The sequence below is a fragment of the Babylonia areolata genome, chromosome 17, assembly GCF_041734735.1.
Source record: "Babylonia areolata isolate BAREFJ2019XMU chromosome 17, ASM4173473v1, whole genome shotgun sequence".
Taxonomy (NCBI): domain Eukaryota; kingdom Metazoa; phylum Mollusca; class Gastropoda; order Neogastropoda; family Buccinidae; genus Babylonia; species Babylonia areolata.
Genome location: NC_134892.1, coordinates 33,253 through 52,500, shown reverse-complemented (window position 1 = coordinate 52,500; position 19,248 = coordinate 33,253). Strand labels below are relative to the sequence as shown.

At 46.9% G+C, this 19,248-nt stretch overlaps 1 protein-coding gene across 1 annotated transcript; it reads right to left on the bottom strand.

The window, feature by feature from the left end:
* Window positions 1-2,431: 2,431 nt before the first annotated feature.
* On the bottom strand, window positions 2,432-18,648 carry LOC143291418 (beta-1,3-galactosyl-O-glycosyl-glycoprotein beta-1,6-N-acetylglucosaminyltransferase-like). Its single transcript, XM_076601258.1, has 5 exons — window positions 17,745-18,648; window positions 16,513-16,639; window positions 6,139-6,249; window positions 3,485-3,711; window positions 2,432-3,049 (listed from the first exon to the last, which is right to left on the bottom strand). Exons 1-5 carry the CDS (start codon window positions 18,337-18,339, stop codon window positions 2,697-2,699), a joined length of 1,413 nt encoding a protein of 470 aa, XP_076457373.1. The 5' UTR covers window positions 18,340-18,648; the 3' UTR covers window positions 2,432-2,696.
* Between the last annotated feature and the right edge of the window lie 600 nt (window positions 18,649-19,248).

Genomic DNA, 19,248 nt, shown 5'->3' with positions numbered 1-19,248 from the left:
AAGAAATTCCTGCATTAACTGATACAGAAGAGGTTTGGAGCACCTTTAGAGATGCTGTGTACACAGCAGCAGCTGACACACTTGGCTTTGTACAGAGAAGCCACAAAGACTGGTTTGACGAGAACGACTCTGGAATCTCCAAGCTCCTGAACACACTGCATGTGCAGCATCAGGATCACATTTCCGATAAAGACTGCCAGAGGAAGGAGAACCAGTACTTGCAAACCAAGCAACTCGTACAGAAGAGGCTGCATGAGATGAAGAACACCTGGTGGGAGAGTAAGTCTGAAGAGCTTCAGTCTGCTACTGATGCTCACGACATGAAGACCTTCCATGATGGTCTCCGAGCTGTGTATGGGCCGAGAGTCACAGGATCAACCCCTGTCCGAGCCTTGGACCAGACCACCCTCCTGACAAAAAAGACATTCTTGCCCGCTGGGCAGAACACTTCAACACCCTCCTCAACAGGGACTCGTCCGTATCTGACGATGTAATTGCAGCCCTCCCACAGCTACCCGCAGTCAATGACTCGCTAGCTGCCCTTCCCACTAAGGCTGAGACCCGGAAGACCCTGAAGCTGACAGTGTCAGGAAAAGCACCAGGAGCAGATGGAATCCAGGCTGACATCTACAAGTATGGAGGCGAGGTGCTGACAGACAAGCTGACCGCCCTGTTCCAGTCTATCTGGGAGAGACGGGAGGTCCCCCAAGATTTCAAGGATGCTTCAACTGTCCACATCTACAAACAGAAGGGAGACAAAACATCCTGTGATAACCACGGTGGAATCTCTCTCTTCTGCATCACCGGCAAGATCTTCACCCGCATCATACTGAACAGACTGGTTGACCATGTCTCCAACACAGTCATCCCTGAAGCACAGTGTGCCTTCCGCTCGGGCAGGGGAACATGTGACATGGTGTTTGCCATACGCCAGATGCAAGAGCAGTGCCGTGAGCAGAACAAGGAGCTCCACATGGTCGTTGTAGACCTGACTAAAGCCTTCGACATGGTGAACCGCCGTGATCTGTGGAAGATCCTCCTAAAGTTCAGCTGCCCAGAGAGCCTAATCTAGCTGATTGCATCATTCCACGATGGCATGCAGGCGAGAGTACAGGAAAATACTGACATGTCGGATCCATTCCCTGTGGTAAATGGAGTGAAGCAGGGCTGCATCCTGCCACCCACACTGTTCTCCATTCTCTTCTCTGCCATGCTGATTGACACCTTCCAAGACTGTGACCAGGGCATCTACATTCAGTTTCGCACAGATGGCAAACTCTTCAACTTGCGGCGACTCCATGCCAGGTCCAGGGTGTTTGAGGCACTGTTGAGAGAGTTCCTCTTTGCTGATGACTGTGCGTTTGCTGCACACACCCTTGAGGACATGCAGTTCATTAAGGACAGGTTCTCAACCTCCTGTAGGTGCTTTGGACTCACCATCAGCCTCAGCAAAACTGAGTCCATGTACCAACCAGCTATCTCACAAAACGCCAGTGACCCCTTCCCCCCCCAGCCCTCCCCCCCCCACCTGCAGTCAAGATCGATGACACAGAGATCAAGTCAGTCAACAAGTTTTGCTACCTGGGCAGCACCCTGTGCAGCAACGGAGCCCTTGATGCAGAAGTGACGCTGCGCATTGCCAAGGCCAGCTCTGCCTTTGGCAGACTCAACAACAGGCTGTGGAACAACAAAGGTATCAGGCTCAGCACCAAAATCAAAACCTACAGAGCTGTTGTGCTGACCACCTTGTTGTACTGCTGTGAAACATGGACGACGTATCGCCGTCACATTCAACAACTTGAGCAGTTTCACCAGCGATGCCTACGAAAGATCCTCGGCATAAAGTGGCAAGACAGGGTCTCCAACCTCCAGGTCCCATAGAGGAGTGGCCTGCCCAGCATCAAAAGCCTGCTGATCCAGTGCCAGCTATGCTGGACAGGACATGTTGTCCGCATGACAGACAGCATGATTCTGAAGATGCTACTGTATGGCCAGCTGAAGGAAGGCCATCGCGAAATTGGAAGACCCTGCAAGCGCTTCAAGGACACCTTAAAGACAAACCTCAAAGCCTGTGACATAGACATTGCTTCCTGGGAAACTGATGCCCTTGCCTGCTTTCAACCGGAGGGAGCGGAGGAAGTGGAGGAGGCGGCGGGTTGGCGTTGTTGAGAGGGCCAGGAGTAGAGGGCCCAGAGTGTCAGCGAACCGACTGCAATCGCGCCTTAATTTAGCGCGATCACCCAAGCGAGCTATATAATTATGTGACCTGGTTAGAGACATAATTTGACAAAAAACAAGAATGCCAGAGAATCGACAGACAAACAGAAAATAGGAAAAAACTTAGCCATATGAAGAGCACAGGAACAGGAGTCATGATGGCTGCCGGAAAAAGAGGGCACTTGTCAGGGGGGCAAATGGGAGGTTACCTACTTCCGGGAGGTTATTGGCCGTAGCTACTTTCGTTTTCTCCGCATAGGCGGATAATAGTTTGCACAGGGCAGGAATGTCAGACCCCTGCCGGAGTCTGCACTAGTGGGTCACGGTTAAGTATGTGTAATTAAACTTTGATTATGAAAGCGGATGAGTTCCAAAAGATGTCTTCTTCCTATGCGCATGCGCAGACCCCCAACGTTGTGGACGAGACTCATCGCACTGGCTTAAAAACACAGCGTGAAGCCACGGAACATGACAAAGCCTTACCCATAGTTGGGATTGACTACATGGTTGTGGACACTGCTGAGCTGTCGGTAAAAGGATACATTGAAGCGAACTATTCCAGAATATTCCGCCATCGTCATGTTCCAAAGCCACTGCTCCAGACAATCCACAGTCAATGGCTGGAAATCAGCATGAAATTTGTTGGCAAACAGTTCTTTGCGTGACGTCAGCGAAGGGAGGTCACCCACACCAAATATGCAAATGGTGCGCACACGCTTTCCGTGACAAGGCCAGCAGAAGTTGAGTCTGTCTTCCACGTCTTTCCAGTTGTCTCCCCAGTTCTTGAAGCGGGACAGATAAGGTTTGAACTTGGCGTCCGTGTCGGGGGGTCCTGCAGTGTACACACGGTCTGAGTGTTCATCAGTGTCACAGATACATCACATCATTTGCACACACTTGTAGCACTGAAAAAGAATCCATGGCAACGAGTGTTGTCCTCAGGCAAATTTCAGTAGAAGAAAAACCACTTTGATAGGCGCGCGCGCGCGCGCACACACACACACACACACACACACACACACACACGTATATATTCATGCACTCAAGGTCTGACAAAGCGAGTTGGGTTATGTTGCTGGTCAGGTATCTGCCGAGCAGATGTGCAGTGTATATGGATTTGTCTGAAAGCTGTGACGCCTCCTTCAGATACCACCACCACACTCCCCCATCCACCACACTCCTCCATCCACCACCACCACAACATTCCCCCATCCACCACAACATCCACCACCACCACCACTCTCCCCCCACCCCACAGACACATTACCTAGAAAGGAGCCAGGGGCGTGGAGGTGAGGGTTGTGGTTGAGGGAGGAGAAGAAGGTCTCGTCAGGCACCTCTGTGCTGCGGACCCAGTCCAGGAAGTCAGCAGCCACATGACTGTGCAGCAGGAAGTCCACGAAGGGTCTGCTGGCCGCCACGTGCAGGTTGCCCTTCAAGGGCTTGATGTGGTGCGGGGCCACGAAATTGTTGTACCACCTGCACCTGTACCGACTGGGGACACACTCAAACGTCTTCATCCCTATACTGACTGGGGGGGACACTGAAACATCTTTATACCTGTACCGACTGGGGGACACTGAAACATCTTTATACCTGTAATGACTGGGGGGGTCACTGAAACATCTTTATACCTGTAATGACTGGGGGACACTGAAACATCTTTATACCTGTAATGACTGGGGGTCACTGAAACATCTTTATACCTGTAATGACTGGGGGTCACTGAAACATCTTTATACCTGTAATGACTGGGGGACACTGAAACATCTTTATACCTGTAATGACTGGGGGTCACTGAAACATCTTTATACCTGTAATGACTGGAGGACACTGAAACATCTTTATACCTGTAATGACTGGGGGGGGGGGACACTGAAACATCTTTATACCTGTAATGACTGGGGGACACTGAAACATCTTTATACCTGTAATGACTGGGGGACACTGAAACATCTTTATGCCTGTAATGACTAGGGGACACTGAAACATCTTTATACCTGTAATGACTGGGGGGGACACTGAAACATCTTTATACCTGTAAAGACTGGGGGACACTGAAACATCTTTATACCTGTAATGACTGGGGGACACTGAAACATCTTTATGCCTGTAATGACTGGGGGACACTGAAACATCTTTATACCTGTAATGACTGGGGGGGACACTGAAACATCTTTATACCTGTAAAGACTGGGGGGGGGGGGTCACTGAAACATCTTTATACCTGTAATGACTGGGGGGACACTGAAACATCTTTATACCTGTAATGACTGGGGGACACTGAAACATCTTTATACCTGTAATGACTGGGGGGGGGGGGGTCACTGAAACATCTTTATACCTGTAATGACTGGGGGGGACACTGAAACATCTTTATACCTGTAATGACTGGGGGGGACACTGAAACATCTTTATACCTGTAAAGACTGGGGGGGGGGGGGTCACTGAAACATCTTTATACCTGTAATGACTGGGGGGACACTGAAACATCTTTATACCTGTAATGACTGGGGGACACTGAAACATCTTTATACCTGTAATGACTGGGGGGGGGGGGACACTGAAACATCTTTATACCTGTAATGACTGGGGGACACTGAAACATCTTTATACCTGTAATGACTGGGGGGGGGGGGTGTCACTGAAACATCTTTATACCTGTAATGACTGGGGGACACTGAAACATCTTTATACCTGTAATGACTGGGGGGACACTGAAACATCTTTATGCCTTTAATGACTGGGGGACACTGAAACATCTTTATACCTGTAATGACTGGGGGACACTGAAACATCTTTATACCTGTAATGACTGGGGGTCACTGAAACATCTTTATACCTGTACCTGTAATGACTGGGGGGGGGGACACTGAAACATCTTTATACCTGTACCTGTAATGACTGGGGGGTCACTGAAACATCTTTATACCTGTAATGACTGGGGGACACTGAAACATCTTTATACCTGTACCTGTAATGCCTGGGGGGTCACTGAAACATCTTTATACCTGTACCTGTAATGATGGGGGGGGGGGGCACTGAAACATCTTTATACCTGTACCTGTAATGACTAGGGGGTCACTGAAACATCTTTATACCTGTACCTGTAATGACTGGGGGGGGGGGGGGGGGACACTGAAACATCTTTATACGTGTACTTGTAATGATGGGGGGGGGGGCACTGAAACATCTTTATACGTGTACTTGTAATGATGGGGGGGGGGGGGGGGGGCACTGAAACATCTTTATACCTGCACCTGTAATGACTGGGGGGACACTGAAACATCTTTATCTGTTGGCAACAATCTTGTGTGGAGGGGACACAGAAACATCAAGTGTTTATCTTGTGGCCACCATCCTGTGTGGAGGGGACACAGAAACATCAAGTGTTTATCTTGTGGCCACCATCTTGTGTGGAGGGGACACAGAAACATCAAGTGTTTATCTTGTGTGGAGGGGACACAGAAACATCAAGTGTTATCATTGTGAATGGTCCTGGCGACTGCTTCAGCACAGGGTCATAACATTATCAGGGGTACATACGTACATATGTAGGCAGACAGACAGACAGACAGCACAGGGTCACAATTCTATCAGGGGTACATACGTACATACACAGGCAGGCAGACAGACAGATAGTATCAGTAGCGTAACTCAACGCGCTTAGTCAGGCCTTGAGAAAAAAAAGAAAAAAAAACCATTATCAAGGGTACATATGTACATACACAGACAAGCAGGCTGACATAACATTATCAGGGGTACATTCGTACATACATAGGCAGGCAGACAGACAGACAGACAGACAGACAGCACAGGGTTATAACATTATCAGGGGTACATACGTACATACATAGGCAGGCAGGCAGACAGACAGACAGTCAGAGGGATTGAAAGACAAGACGTTAGTCAGGTACCTACCTGTTGGTGGTACAGTCCACATCGTTAGATCCGTTGAATGCAGAGAGAATTTCCACCAACTGCAAATTGGTCTTCAGGGGAAACTCCTGACCAGTCAGATTAATGAAGTATCTGTGTGGCCCCAGAAACACACACACACACACACACACACACACTAATATCACTTAAAGTGGAAGACGTAAAACTGAAGACTACACCCATCCCCCCCCTCCCCCCCCCCCCCCCCCCACACGCACGCACGATGTGTAAATTGTAACACAGAGATGTGTCTGACAATTTGCATAAAGATGTGTTTGCAAAAATCCCTGACTGCATTAACATAAAGGTCTTTGACAGTGTGCATGAACAGAAGCATGATATTTACTTGTGACCTTTGACAGTTTGCATGAACAGAAGCATGATATTTACTTGTGACCTTTGACAGTTTGCATGAACAGAAGCATGATATTTACTTGTTACAGGAAACTCATGGGAAATCTAAACATAAAATTTGGGGATTTCTTCAACAGAATTTTGCCAGTGGATGACACTTTCGTTACCATTCTTTTGTTGCATTCTTTTTTTGCTGCACCAAGTGCATGCTGCACACGGGACCTCAGTTTATCCTCTTACATGACTGACAGGATGCTCAGTTTGATTTTCACCAAACTTGCCAGAAAGGGCGAGACCAGGATTCAAACCCTGACCCTTACCGACACTATACTGGCAGATAAATGTCTTAACCATTCTACCATCTCTGTGTCATAATGATGTGGTTAGGTGCACACAAGTGCTTATTGGTGCAGACTGGTCCAAATGATTTTTACTGCGGGTAAAACATTTTAAACAGGAAGCTGATACAGGTTGTTGTTTTTTTCACCCAACCATTTCCACTAGTCCAAATGATCTTTATTGAAGGTAAAACACTCAGCTGATAGTTAACTAAGTTATACAGGTTTATTTCATCCTACCCTGTCCACAAGTCCAATGATCTTTATTGAAGGTAAAACAGTCAGCTGATAATTATACAGGTTTATTTCATCCTGCCTGTCCACAAGTCCAAATGATCTTTATTGAAGGTAAAACAGTCGGCTGATAGTTATACAGGTTTATTTCATCCTGCCCTGTCCACAAGTCCAATGATCTTTATTGAAGGTAAAACAGTCGGCTGATAGTTATACAGGTTTATTTCATCCTGCCTGTCCACAAGTCCAATGATCTTTATTGAAGGTAAAACAGTCAGCTGATTGTTATACAGGTTTATTTCATCCTGCCCTGTCCACAAGTCCAATGATCTTTATTGAAGGTAAAACAGTCGGCTGATAGTTATACAGGTTTATTTCATCCTGCCTGTCCACAAGTCCAATGATCTTTATTGAAGGTAAAACACTCAGCTCATAGTTAACTAAGTTATACAGGTTTATTTCATCCTGCCTGTCCACAAGTCCAATGATCTTTATTGAAGGTAAAACACTCAGCTGATTGTTATACAGGTTTATTTCATCCTGCCTGTCCACAAGTCCAATGATCTTTATTGAAGGTAAAACACTCAGCTGATTGTTATACAGGTTTATTTCATCCTGCCTGTCCACAAGTCCAATGATCTTTATTGAAGGTAAAACAGTCAGCTGATAGTTAACTAAGTTATACAGGTTTATTTCATCCTGCCTGTCCACAAGTCCAATGATCTTTATTGAAGGTAAAACAGTCGGCTGATAGAACTTTATACAGGTTTATTTCATCCTGCCTGTCCACAAGTCCAATGATCTTTATTGAAGGTAAAACAGTCGGCTGATAGAACTTTATACAGGTTTATTTCATCCTGCCCTTAGAAAAGAAAGACAGGAGACAGGCAAATTGAAACTTAATCATTACAAGGAATACAAGAGACAATTGGTCATGGGGTAAATATACAAGCAGATTATTTATAAAAAATAATATCTGAATATGATGTGATTACATTACATGAGGGCAGCATCGTAACATCAATATTCAGAACAAGAATACAAGATTCTCCCTTATGTGGCAGTGTGCACTGGTCAGTGAGATTCTTTATGTCAGTGTGCACTGGTCAGTGAGATTCTCCTTTATGTGGCAGTGTGCACTGGTCAGTGGGATTCTTTATGTCAGTGTGCACTAGTCAGTGGGATTCTCCTTTATGTGGCAGTGTGCACTGGTCAGTGAGATTCTTTATGTCAGTGTGCACTGGTCAGTGAGATTCTCCTTTATGTGTCAGTGTGCACTGGTCAGTGGGATTCTTTATGTCAGTGTGCACTGGTCAGTGAGATTCTCCTTTATGTGGCAGTGTGCACTGGTCAGTGGGATTCTTTATGTCAGTGTGCACTGGTCAGTGAGATTCTCCTTTATGTGGCAGTGTGCACTGGTCAGTGAGATTCTTTATGTCAGTGTGCACTGGTCAGTGAGATTCTCCTTTATGTGGCAGTGTGCACTGGTCAGTGGGATTCTTTATGTCAGTGTGCACTGGTCAGTGGGATTCTCCTTTATGTGGCAGTGTGCACTGGTCAGTGGGATTCTCTTTTATGTGGCAGTGTGCACTGGTCAGTGAGATTCTTTATGTCAGTGTGCACTGGTCAGTGGGATTCTTTATGTGTCAGTGTGCACTGGTCAGTGGGATTCTTTATGTGGCAGTGTGCACTGGTCAGTGGGGTTCTCTTTTATGTGGCAGTGTGCACTGGTCAGTGGGATTCTTTATGTCAGTGTGCACTGGTCAGTGGGATTCTCTTTTATGTGGCAGTGTGCACTGGTCAGTGGGATTCTTTATGTGGCAGTGTGCACTGGTCAGTGGGATTATTTATGTGACAGTGTGCACTGGTCAGTGGGATTCTCTTTTATGTGGCAGTGTGCACTGGTCAGTGGGATTCTTTATGTCAGTGTGCACTGGTCAGTGGGATTCTCCTTTATGTGGCAGTGTGCACTGGTCAGTGGGATTCTCCTTTAAGTGTCAGTGTGCACTGGTCAGTGAGATTCTCCTTTAAGTGTCAGTGTGCACTGGTCAGTGGGATTCTCCTTTATGTGGCAGTGTGCACTGGTCAGGGGATTCTCCTTTATGTGTCAGTGTGCACTGGTCAGTGGGATTCTTTATGTCAGTGTGCACTGGTCAGTGAGATTCTCCTTTATGTGGCAGTGTTCACAGGTCAGTGAGATTCTCCTTTATGTGGCAGTGTTCACAGGTCAGTGAGATTCTCCTTTATGTGTCAGTGTGCACTGGTCAGTGGGATTCTTTATGTCAGTGTGCACTGGTCAGTGGGATTCTTTATGTCAGTGTGCACTGGTCAGTGGGATTCTCCTTTATGTGGCAGTGTGCACTGGTCAGTGGGATTCTTTATGTCAGTGTTCACTGGTCAGTGGGATTCTTTATGTCAGTGTTCACTGGTCAGTGAGATTCTCCTTTATGTGGCAGTGTGCACTGGTCAGTGGGATTCTTTATGTGTCAGTGTGCACTGGTCAGTGGGATTCTTTATCTCAGAGTGCATTGGTCAGTGGGATTCTCCTGTATGTGGCAGTGTACACTGGTCAGTGGGATTCTCCTTTATGTGTCAGTGTGCACTGGTCAGTGGGATTGTCCTTTATGTGGCAGTGTCCACTGGTCAGTGGGATTCTTTATGTGTGGGATTCTCCTTTATGTGTCAGTGTGCACTGGTCAGTGGGATTCTTTATGTGTCAGTGTGCACTGGTCAGTTGGATTCTTTATGTGTCAATGTGCACTGGTCAGTTGGATTATTTATGTGTCAATGTGTACTGGTCAGTGAGATTCTTTGTGTCAGTGTGCACTGGTCGGTGGGATTCTTTATGTGTCAGTGTGCACTGGTCAGTGGGATTATTTATGTGTCAGTTTGCACTGGTCGGTGGTATTTTTATGTGTCAGTGTGCACTAGTCAGTGGGATTCTTTATGTGTCAGTGTGCACTGGTCAGTGTGATTCCTTATGTGTCAATGTGCACTGGTCAGTTGGATTCTTTATGTGTCCATGTGCACTGGTCAGTTGGATTCCTTGTGTCAGTTTGCACTGGTCGGTGGTATTTTTATGTGTCAGTGTGCACTGGTCAGTGGGATTCTTTATGTGTCTGTGTGTACTGGTCGGTGGGATTCTTTATGTGTCTGTGTGCACTGGTCAGTGTGATTCCTTATGTGTCTGTGTGCACTGGTCAGTGGGATTATTTATGTGTGAGTGTGCACTGGTCGGTGGGATTCTTTATGTGTCAGTGTGCACTGGTCAGTGGGATTCTTTATGTGTCTGTGTGCACTGGTCGGTGGGATTCTTTATGTGTCAGTGTGCACTGGTCGGTGGTATTCTTTATGTGTCAGTGTGCACTGGTCAGTTGGATTCTTTATGTGTCTGTGTGCACTGGTCAGTGGGATTCTTTATGTGTCAGTGTGCACTGGTCGGTGGGATACTTTATGTGTCTGTGTGCACTGGTCAGTGGGATTATTTATGTGTCTGTGTGCACTGGTCGGTGGTATTTTTTATGTATCAGTGTGCAGTGGTCGGTGGGATTATTTATGTGTCAGTGTGCACTGGTCAGTGGGATTCTTTATGTCAGTGTGCACTGGTCAGTGGGATTCTCCTTTATGTGGCAGTGTGCACTGGTCAGTGGGATTCTTTATGTCAGTGTGCACTGGTCAGTGGGATTCTCTTTTATGTGGCAGTGTGCACTGGTCAGTGGGATTCTCCTTTAAGTGTCAGTGTGCACTGGTCAGTGGGATTCTCCTTTATGTGGCAGTGTGCACTGGTCAGGGGATTCTCCTTTATGTGTCAGTGTGCACTGGTCAGGGGATTCTCCTTTAAGTGTCAGTGTGCACTGGTCAGTGGGATTCTCCTTTATGTGGCAGTGTGCACTGGTCAGGGGATTCTCCTTTATGTGTCAGTGTGCACTGGTCAGTGGGATTCTTTATGTCAGTGTGCACTGGTCAGTGGGATTCTCTTTTATGTGGCAGTGTGCACTGGTCAGTGAGATTCTCCTTTAAGTGTCAGTGTGCACTGGTCAGTGGGATTCTCCTTTATGTGGCAGTGTGCACTGGTCAGGGGATTCTCCTTTATGTGTCAGTGTGCACTGGTCAGTGGGATTCTTTATGTCAGTGTGCACTGGTCAGTGAGATTCTCCTTTATGTGGCAGTGTTCACAGGTCAGTGAGATTCTCCTTTATGTGGCAGTGTGCACTGGTCAGTGGGATTCTTTATGTCAGTGTGCACTGGTCAGTGGGATTCTTTATGTCAGTGTGCACTGGTCAGTGGGATTCTCCTTTATGTGGCAGTGTGCACTGGTCAGTGGGATTCTTTATGTCAGTGTTCACTGGTCAGTGGGATTCTTTATGTCAGTGTTCACTGGTCAGTGAGATTCTCCTTTATGTGGCAGTGTGCACTGGTCAGTGGGATTCTTTATGTGTCAGTGTGCACTGGTCAGTGGGATTCTTTATCTCAGAGTGCATTGGTCAGTGGGATTCTCCTGTATGTGGCAGTGTACACTGGTCAGTGGGATTCTCCTTTATGTGTCAGTGTGCACTGGTCAGTGGGATTGTCCTTTATGTGGCAGTGTCCACTGGTCAGTGGGATTCTTTATGTGTGGGATTCTCCTTTATGTGTCAGTGTGCACTGGTCAGTGGGATTCTTTATGTGTCAGTGTGCACTGGTCAGTTGGATTCTTTATGTGTCAATGTGCACTGGTCAGTTGGATTATTTATGTGTCAATGTGTACTGGTCAGTGAGATTCTTTGTGTCAGTGTGCACTGGTCGGTGGGATTCTTTATGTGTCAGTGTGCACTGGTCAGTGGGATTATTTATGTGTCAGTTTGCACTGGTCGGTGGTATTTTTATGTGTCAGTGTGCACTAGTCAGTGGGATTCTTTATGTGTCAGTGTGCACTGGTCAGTGTGATTCCTTATGTGTCAATGTGCACTGGTCAGTTGGATTCTTTATGTGTCCATGTGCACTGGTCAGTTGGATTCCTTGTGTCAGTTTGCACTGGTCGGTGGTATTTTTATGTGTCAGTGTGCACTGGTCAGTGGGATTCTTTATGTGTCTGTGTGTACTGGTCGGTGGGATTCTTTATGTGTCTGTGTGCACTGGTCAGTGTGATTCCTTATGTGTCTGTGTGCACTGGTCAGTGGGATTATTTATGTGTGAGTGTGCACTGGTCGGTGGGATTCTTTATGTGTCAGTGTGCACTGGTCAGTGGGATTCTTTATGTGTCTGTGTGCACTGGTCGGTGGGATTCTTTATGTGTCAGTGTGCACTGGTCGGTGGTATTCTTTATGTGTCAGTGTGCACTGGTCAGTTGGATTCTTTATGTGTCTGTGTGCACTGGTCAGTGGGATTCTTTATGTGTCAGTGTGCACTGGTCGGTGGGATACTTTATGTGTCTGTGTGCACTGGTCAGTGGGATTATTTATGTGTCTGTGTGCACTGGTCGGTGGTATTTTTTATGTATCAGTGTGCAGTGGTCGGTGGGATTATTTATGTGTCAGTGTGCACTGGTCAGTGGGATTCTTTATGTCAGTGTGCACTGGTCAGTGGGATTCTCCTTTATGTGGCAGTGTGCACTGGTCAGTGGGATTCTTTATGTCAGTGTGCACTGGTCAGTGGGATTCTCTTTTATGTGGCAGTGTGCACTGGTCAGTGGGATTCTTTATGTGGCAGTGTGCACTGGTCAGTGGGATTCTTTATGTGGCAGTGTGCACTGGTCAGTGGGATTCTCTTTTATGTGGCAGTGTGCACTGGTCAGTGGGATTCTTTATGTCAGTGTGCACTGGTCAGTGGGATTCTCCTTTATGTGGCAGTGTGCACTGGTCAGGGGATTCTCCTTTAAGTGTCAGTGTGCACTGGTCAGTGGGATTCTCCTTTATGTGGCAGTGTGCACTGGTCAGTGAGATTCTCCTTTAAGTGTCAGTGTGCACTGGTCAGTGGGATTCTCCTTTAAGTGTCAGTGTGCACTGGTCAGTGGGATTCTCCTTTATGTGGCAGTGTGCCCTGGTCAGGGGATTCTCCTTTATGTCTCAGTGTGCACTGGTCAGTGGGATTCTTTATGTCAGTGTGCACTGGTCAGTGAGATTCTCCTTTATGTGGCAGTGTTCACAGGTCAGTGAGATTCTCCTTTATGTGGCAGTGTGCACTGGTCAGGGGATTCTCCTTTATGTGTCAGTGTGCACTGGTCAGGGGATTCTCCTCTATGTGGCAGTGTGCACTGGTCAGTGGGATTCTTTATGTCAGTGTGCACTGGTCAGTGGGATTCTTTATGTCAGTGTGCACTGGTCAATGGGATTCTCCTTTATGTGGCAGTGTGCACTGGTCAGTGGGATTCTTTATGTCAGTGTTCACTGGTCAGTGGGATTCTTTATGTCAGTGTTCACTGGTCAGTGAGATTCTCCTTTATGTGGCAGTGTGCACTGGTCAGGGGATTCTCCTTTATGTGTCAGTGTGCACTGGTCAGGGGATTCTCCTTTATGTGTCAGTGTGCACTGGTCAGGGGATTCTCCTTTATGTGTCAGTGTGCACTGGTCAGTGGGATTCTCCTTTATGTAGCAGTATGCATTGGTCAGTGGGATTTTCCTTTATGTGGCAGTGTGCACTGGTCAGTTGGATTCTTTATGTCAGTGTGCACAGGTCAGTGGGATTCTTTATGTCAGAGTGCATTGGTCAGTGGGATTCTCCTGTATGTGGCAGTGTACATTCGTCAGTGGGTTTCTCCTTTATGTGGCAGTGTACACTGGTCAGTGGGATTCTCCTTTATGTGGCAGTGTGCACTGGTCAGTGGGATTCTCCTTTATGTGGCAGTGTGCACTGGTCAGTGGGATTCTCCTTTATGTGGCAGTGTGCACTGGTCAGTGGGATTCTTTATGTGTCAGTGTGCACTGGTCAGTGGGATTCTTTATGTCAGAGTGCATTGGTCAGTGGGATTCTCCTGTATGTGGCAGTGTACATTCGTCAGTGGGTTTCTCCTTTATGTGGCAGTGTACACTGGTCAGTGGGATTCTCCTTTATGTGTCAGTGTGCACTGGTCAGTGGGATTCTCCTTTATGTGGCAGTGTGCACTGGTCAGTGAGATTCTTTGTGTCAGTGTGCACTGGTCGGTGGGATTCTTTATGTGTCAGTGTGCACTGGTCAGTGGGATTATTTATGTGTCAGTTTGCACTGGTCGGTGGTATTTTTATGTGTCAGTGTGCACTAGTCAGTGGGATTCTTTATGTGTCAGTGTGCACTGGTCAGTGTGATTCCTTATGTGTCAATGTGCACTGGTCAGTTGGATTCTTTATGTGTCAATGTGCACTGGTCAGTTGGATTCTTTATGTGTCAGTGTGCACTAGTCAGTGGGATTCTTTATGTGTCAGTGTGCACTGGTCAGTTGGACTCTTTATGTGTCAATGTGCACTGGTCAGTGAGATTATTTATGTGTCAGTGTGCACAGGTCAGTGGGATTCTTTATGTGTCAGTGTGCACTGGTCAGTGTGATTCCTTATGTGTCAATGTGCACTGGTCAGTTGGATTCTTTGTGTCAGTGTGCACTGGTCGGTGGTATTTTTTATGTGTCAGTGTGCACTGGTCAGTGGGATTCTTTATGTGTCAGTGTGCACTGGTCAGTGGGATTATTTATGTGTCAGTTTGCACTGGTCGGTGGTATTTTTATGTGTCAGTGTGCACTGGTCAGTTGGATTATTTATGTGTCAATGTGTACTGGTCAGTGAGATTCTTTGTGTCAGTGTGCACTGGTCGGTGGGATTCTTTATGTGTCAGTGTGCACTGGTCAGTGAGATTATTTATGTGTCAGTTTGCACTGGTTGGTGGTATTTTTTATGTGTCAGTGTGCACTAGTCAGTGGGATTCTTTATGTGTCAATGTGCACTGGTCAGTTGGATTCTTTATGTGTCAATGTGCACTGGTCAGTTGGATTCTTTGTGTCAGTTTGCACTGGTCGGTGGTATTTTTATGTGTCAGTGTGCACTAGTCGGTGGGATTCTTTATGTGTCAGTGTGCACTGGTCGGTGGGATTCTTTATGTGTCAGTGTGCACTGGTCAGTTGGATTCTTTATGTCACAGTGCACTGGTCAGTGGGATTCTTTATGTGTCAGTGTGCACTGGTCGGTGGGATTCTTTATGTGTCAGTGTGCACTGGTCAGTGAGATTCTTTATGTGTCAGTGTGCACAGGTCAGTGGGATTCTTTATGTGTCAGTGTGCATTGGTCAGTGGGATTCTTTATGTGGCAGTGTACTCTGGTCAGTGGCATTCTTTATGTGTCATTGTGCTCTGGTCAGTGGCATTCTTTATGTGTCATTGTGCTCTGGTCAGTGGGACTCTTTATGTCATTGTGCACTGGTCAGTGGGACTCTTTATGTCATTGTGCACTGGTCAGTGGGACTCTTTGTCATTGTGCACTGGTCAGTGGTATTTTGTATGTCAGTGTGAAATAGCCAGTCCACAATGAGAGCGAAATGAACATGTCGACAATGAGAGCGCAATGAACATCTCCACAATGAGAACACAATGAACATGTTGACAATGAAAGCGCAATGAACATGTCGACAATAAGAGCGCAATGAACATGTCGACAATGAGAGCACAATGAACATGCCAACAATGAGTGTGCAATGAACATGACAAAGACAGCACAATGAACATGTCCACAATGAGAGCACAATGAACATGTCAACAGTTTCAGTTTCAGTAGCTCAAGGAGGCGTCACTGCGTTCGGACAAATCCATATACGCTACACCACATCTGCCAAGCAGATGCCTGACCAGCAGCGTAACCCAACGCGCTTAGTCAGGCCTTGAGGAAAAAAAAAAAGGTGAATAAATGATAGATAAGCTTACACAAATAAATAAATAAATAATAACTATAATGTAAAAAAAAAATCAAAAAAAAAATCATGTCAACAATGAGAGCGTAATGAACATCTCCACAATGAGAGTACAATGAACATGTCCACAATGAGAATGCAAAGAACATGTCGACGATGACAGCACAATGAACATGTCCACAATGAGAGCACAATGAACATGTCGACGATGACAGCACAATGAATATGTCGACGATGACAGCACAATGAACATGTCCACAATGAGAGCACAATGAACATGTCGACGATGACAGCACAATGAATATGTCGACGATGACAGCACAATGAACATGTCCACAGTGAGAGCGCAATGAACATGTCCACAATGAGAGCGCAATGAACATGTCCACAATGAGTCCACAATGAACATGTCGACAATGCGAACGCAATAACATGACAAACACAATGAACACAATGAGAGCACAATCACGATCGTTTTTTCCGGCATTGATTGTTGATGTGGACTTACCTCGGATGTATGGCGCCCATTCCCCAACATCCCCCACCTACCTCCCCACCTATCTCACCACCCACCTCCCCCACCTACCTCCAGGTCTTGTTGTGCCAAAGGTCCTGCATGCAGATCAGTTCTGGTTCCAGAACGCTGAACTCTCCCCACTCCACGCTCACTGCACGTGACGACAGGAACACGTTCGGCAGACATGACGTCACACCTGCACCCAGGGTAGGCACTCCATCATGTTAAGTTTTGATCTGTGCGTACGTGCGTGTGTGTGTGTGTGTGTGTCTGTGTGGAAACTGATGAATGACAGTATAATTACGAGGGTCATTCAATAAATAAGGTGAATTTTTCGGTGTAAGGACTTCTAATACAGATAGAAGCTTCCCTTTTTTTTTTTTTTTTTTTTTTTTTAAATTCTTTTTCACATGGATTTAATTTGTTTTGCAGATTAAAAAAAACTTTGAGAGTTTTGGCGATTAACAAAGATGGCCGACCAAGAAGCATGCTCCAGGATTGAACAGCGGTCAGTTATCAAGTTTTTGGTTGCTGAAGGGTGCAAACCAGTTGAAATTCATAGGAGAATGTCAACTGTGTATGGTGCCACATGTTTCAGCCGAAAAAATGTATACAAGTGGGCTAAATTGTTTAAAGAAGGACGGAGCAGTGTTGAGGATGAAGACAGGCCTGGAAGGCCTACAGAAGTGAGGTCTCCTGAGGTGATCGAATCAGTCAATGACCTCATTCAGTCTGACAGAAGGGTGACAGTGGATGACATTGCAAGGACTTTGAGCTTATCTGTTGGGACAGCACACAAAATTGAAACTTGGCTACTCGAAGGTCAGCTGCCGGTGGGTGCCAAGGCCTCACACAGCAGCCCGAACGGTGCAGACCATCAACGAGCTGGGCTGGGAACTGCTCCCTCATCCCCCTTACAGCCCAGACCTTGCCCCTTCAGACTTTCACCTGTTTGGTCCCTTGAAAGCGTTCACGAGAGGCACGAAGTTTGAAAGTGACGATGAAGTCAAAAGTGTTGTGAGCGACTGGCTGAGACATCAGTCCAAAGATTTTTACGCTGAGGGAATACGGAAGCTTGTGCACAGATGGGAAAAGTGTGTGACAGTGCTGGGAGACTACGTTGAAAAAAAAAAAGAAAAAAAAAGAAAGAAGTAAGCTTCTATCTGTATTAGAAGTCCTTATACCGAAAAATTCACCTTATTTATTGAATGACCCTCATATATTCAGTATCCGTGGGGAACACACAGACACACACACACACACACTCACAGACACACACACAGGGACACACATACACCTACCTCGCACGGCTCTCCACGTGGAAGGTGGACTCTTTTTGTCCAGGTGCAAACAGTACAGATTGTGGGGCCGGTAGATGGCGCGGAGAAGCCGCTCCATTTGCTCGATGTCTTTGTAGAACACCACGCTGAACGCAATGGGGAATTCCTTCTCCTTCTCGGAGGCATCTAGGATGTAGCCTCGCTCTTGCACAAAGCGCGTGCAGTTGTAAGTGTCCCGGATGTAGGTGTGGTCGTTGCGGACGAGGGGGAAGGCTGTGGCCATGAAGCGGTGCGCGTCTCTCAGAGCGGCGGGGTCTCCTGAGATGAGTTTCTTACACTGGTCGTAGTGCAGGATTCGGTGGTGGTGGGCCGAGCCCCACATTTGGGTTACTGCCCATGCAGTGAAAGGGTGCACGTGGATGGCCAATAGCGATTGTGGATCCCTGGTGTGCTCTAGTGGAACTAGGGGGAAGCCTTGCTCCAGCACATAGATCACAGGCTCAGTGTAGATGCTGGCGAAGAGGTAGAGGAACAGGAATGTCAATGACAAGGTGAGCAAAACGAGTCGACCTGTGCGGTACAGCCACAGTCTGTGGCAACACACGGGGGTTAGCATGATGGTTGTCAATGTCAGCAGACTGCAAACAAAACTCAAAATTACAACACACGCAAGAAACCAAGAGCCGTCCTATAAATCAGATATTGCCAACAACCTCATCTTAGGACGGGCTTGGTCACAGCAACTATCGTGAAGCTGCTTTTGTCTATAGAGAAGTTCTCTCCTCTCTTCATTTCTCCTGTTGCTTACAAGGAAGACAGAAGTGAGTCAGCTGATATTTAGCATTTCTCAAGTGATGACCAATGGTTCACTGCTGTGGATGATTGATGGTTCACTGCTGTGGATGATTGATGGCCCACTGCTGTGGATGATTGGTGGCCCACTCCTGTGGATGATTGATGGCCCACTGCTGTGGATGATTGATGGTTCACTGCTGTGGATGATTGGTGGCCCACTCCTGTGGATGACTGATGGCCCACTGCTGTGGATGATTGATGGCTCACTGCTGTGAATGATTGGTGGCCCACTGCTGTGGATGATTGATGGTTCACTGCTGTGGATGATTGGTGGCCCACTGCTGTGGATGATTGAGGGCCCACTGCTGTGAATGATTGGTGGCCCACTGCTGTGGATGATTGATGGTTCACTGCTGTGGATGATTGGTGGCCCACTCCTGTGGATGATTGAGGGCCCACTGCTGTGAATGATTGGTGGCCCACTGCTGTGGATGATTGGTGGCCCACTGCTGTGGATGATTGATGGTTCACTGCTGTGGATGATTGATGGTTCACTGCTGTGGATGATTGATGGTTCACTGCTGTGGATGATTGGTGGCCCACTGCTGTGGATGATTGATGGTTCACTGCTGTGGATGATTGATGGTTCACTGCTGTGGATGATTGGTGGCCCACTGCTGTGGATGATTGATGGCCCACTGCTGTGGATGATTGATGGTTCACTGCTGTG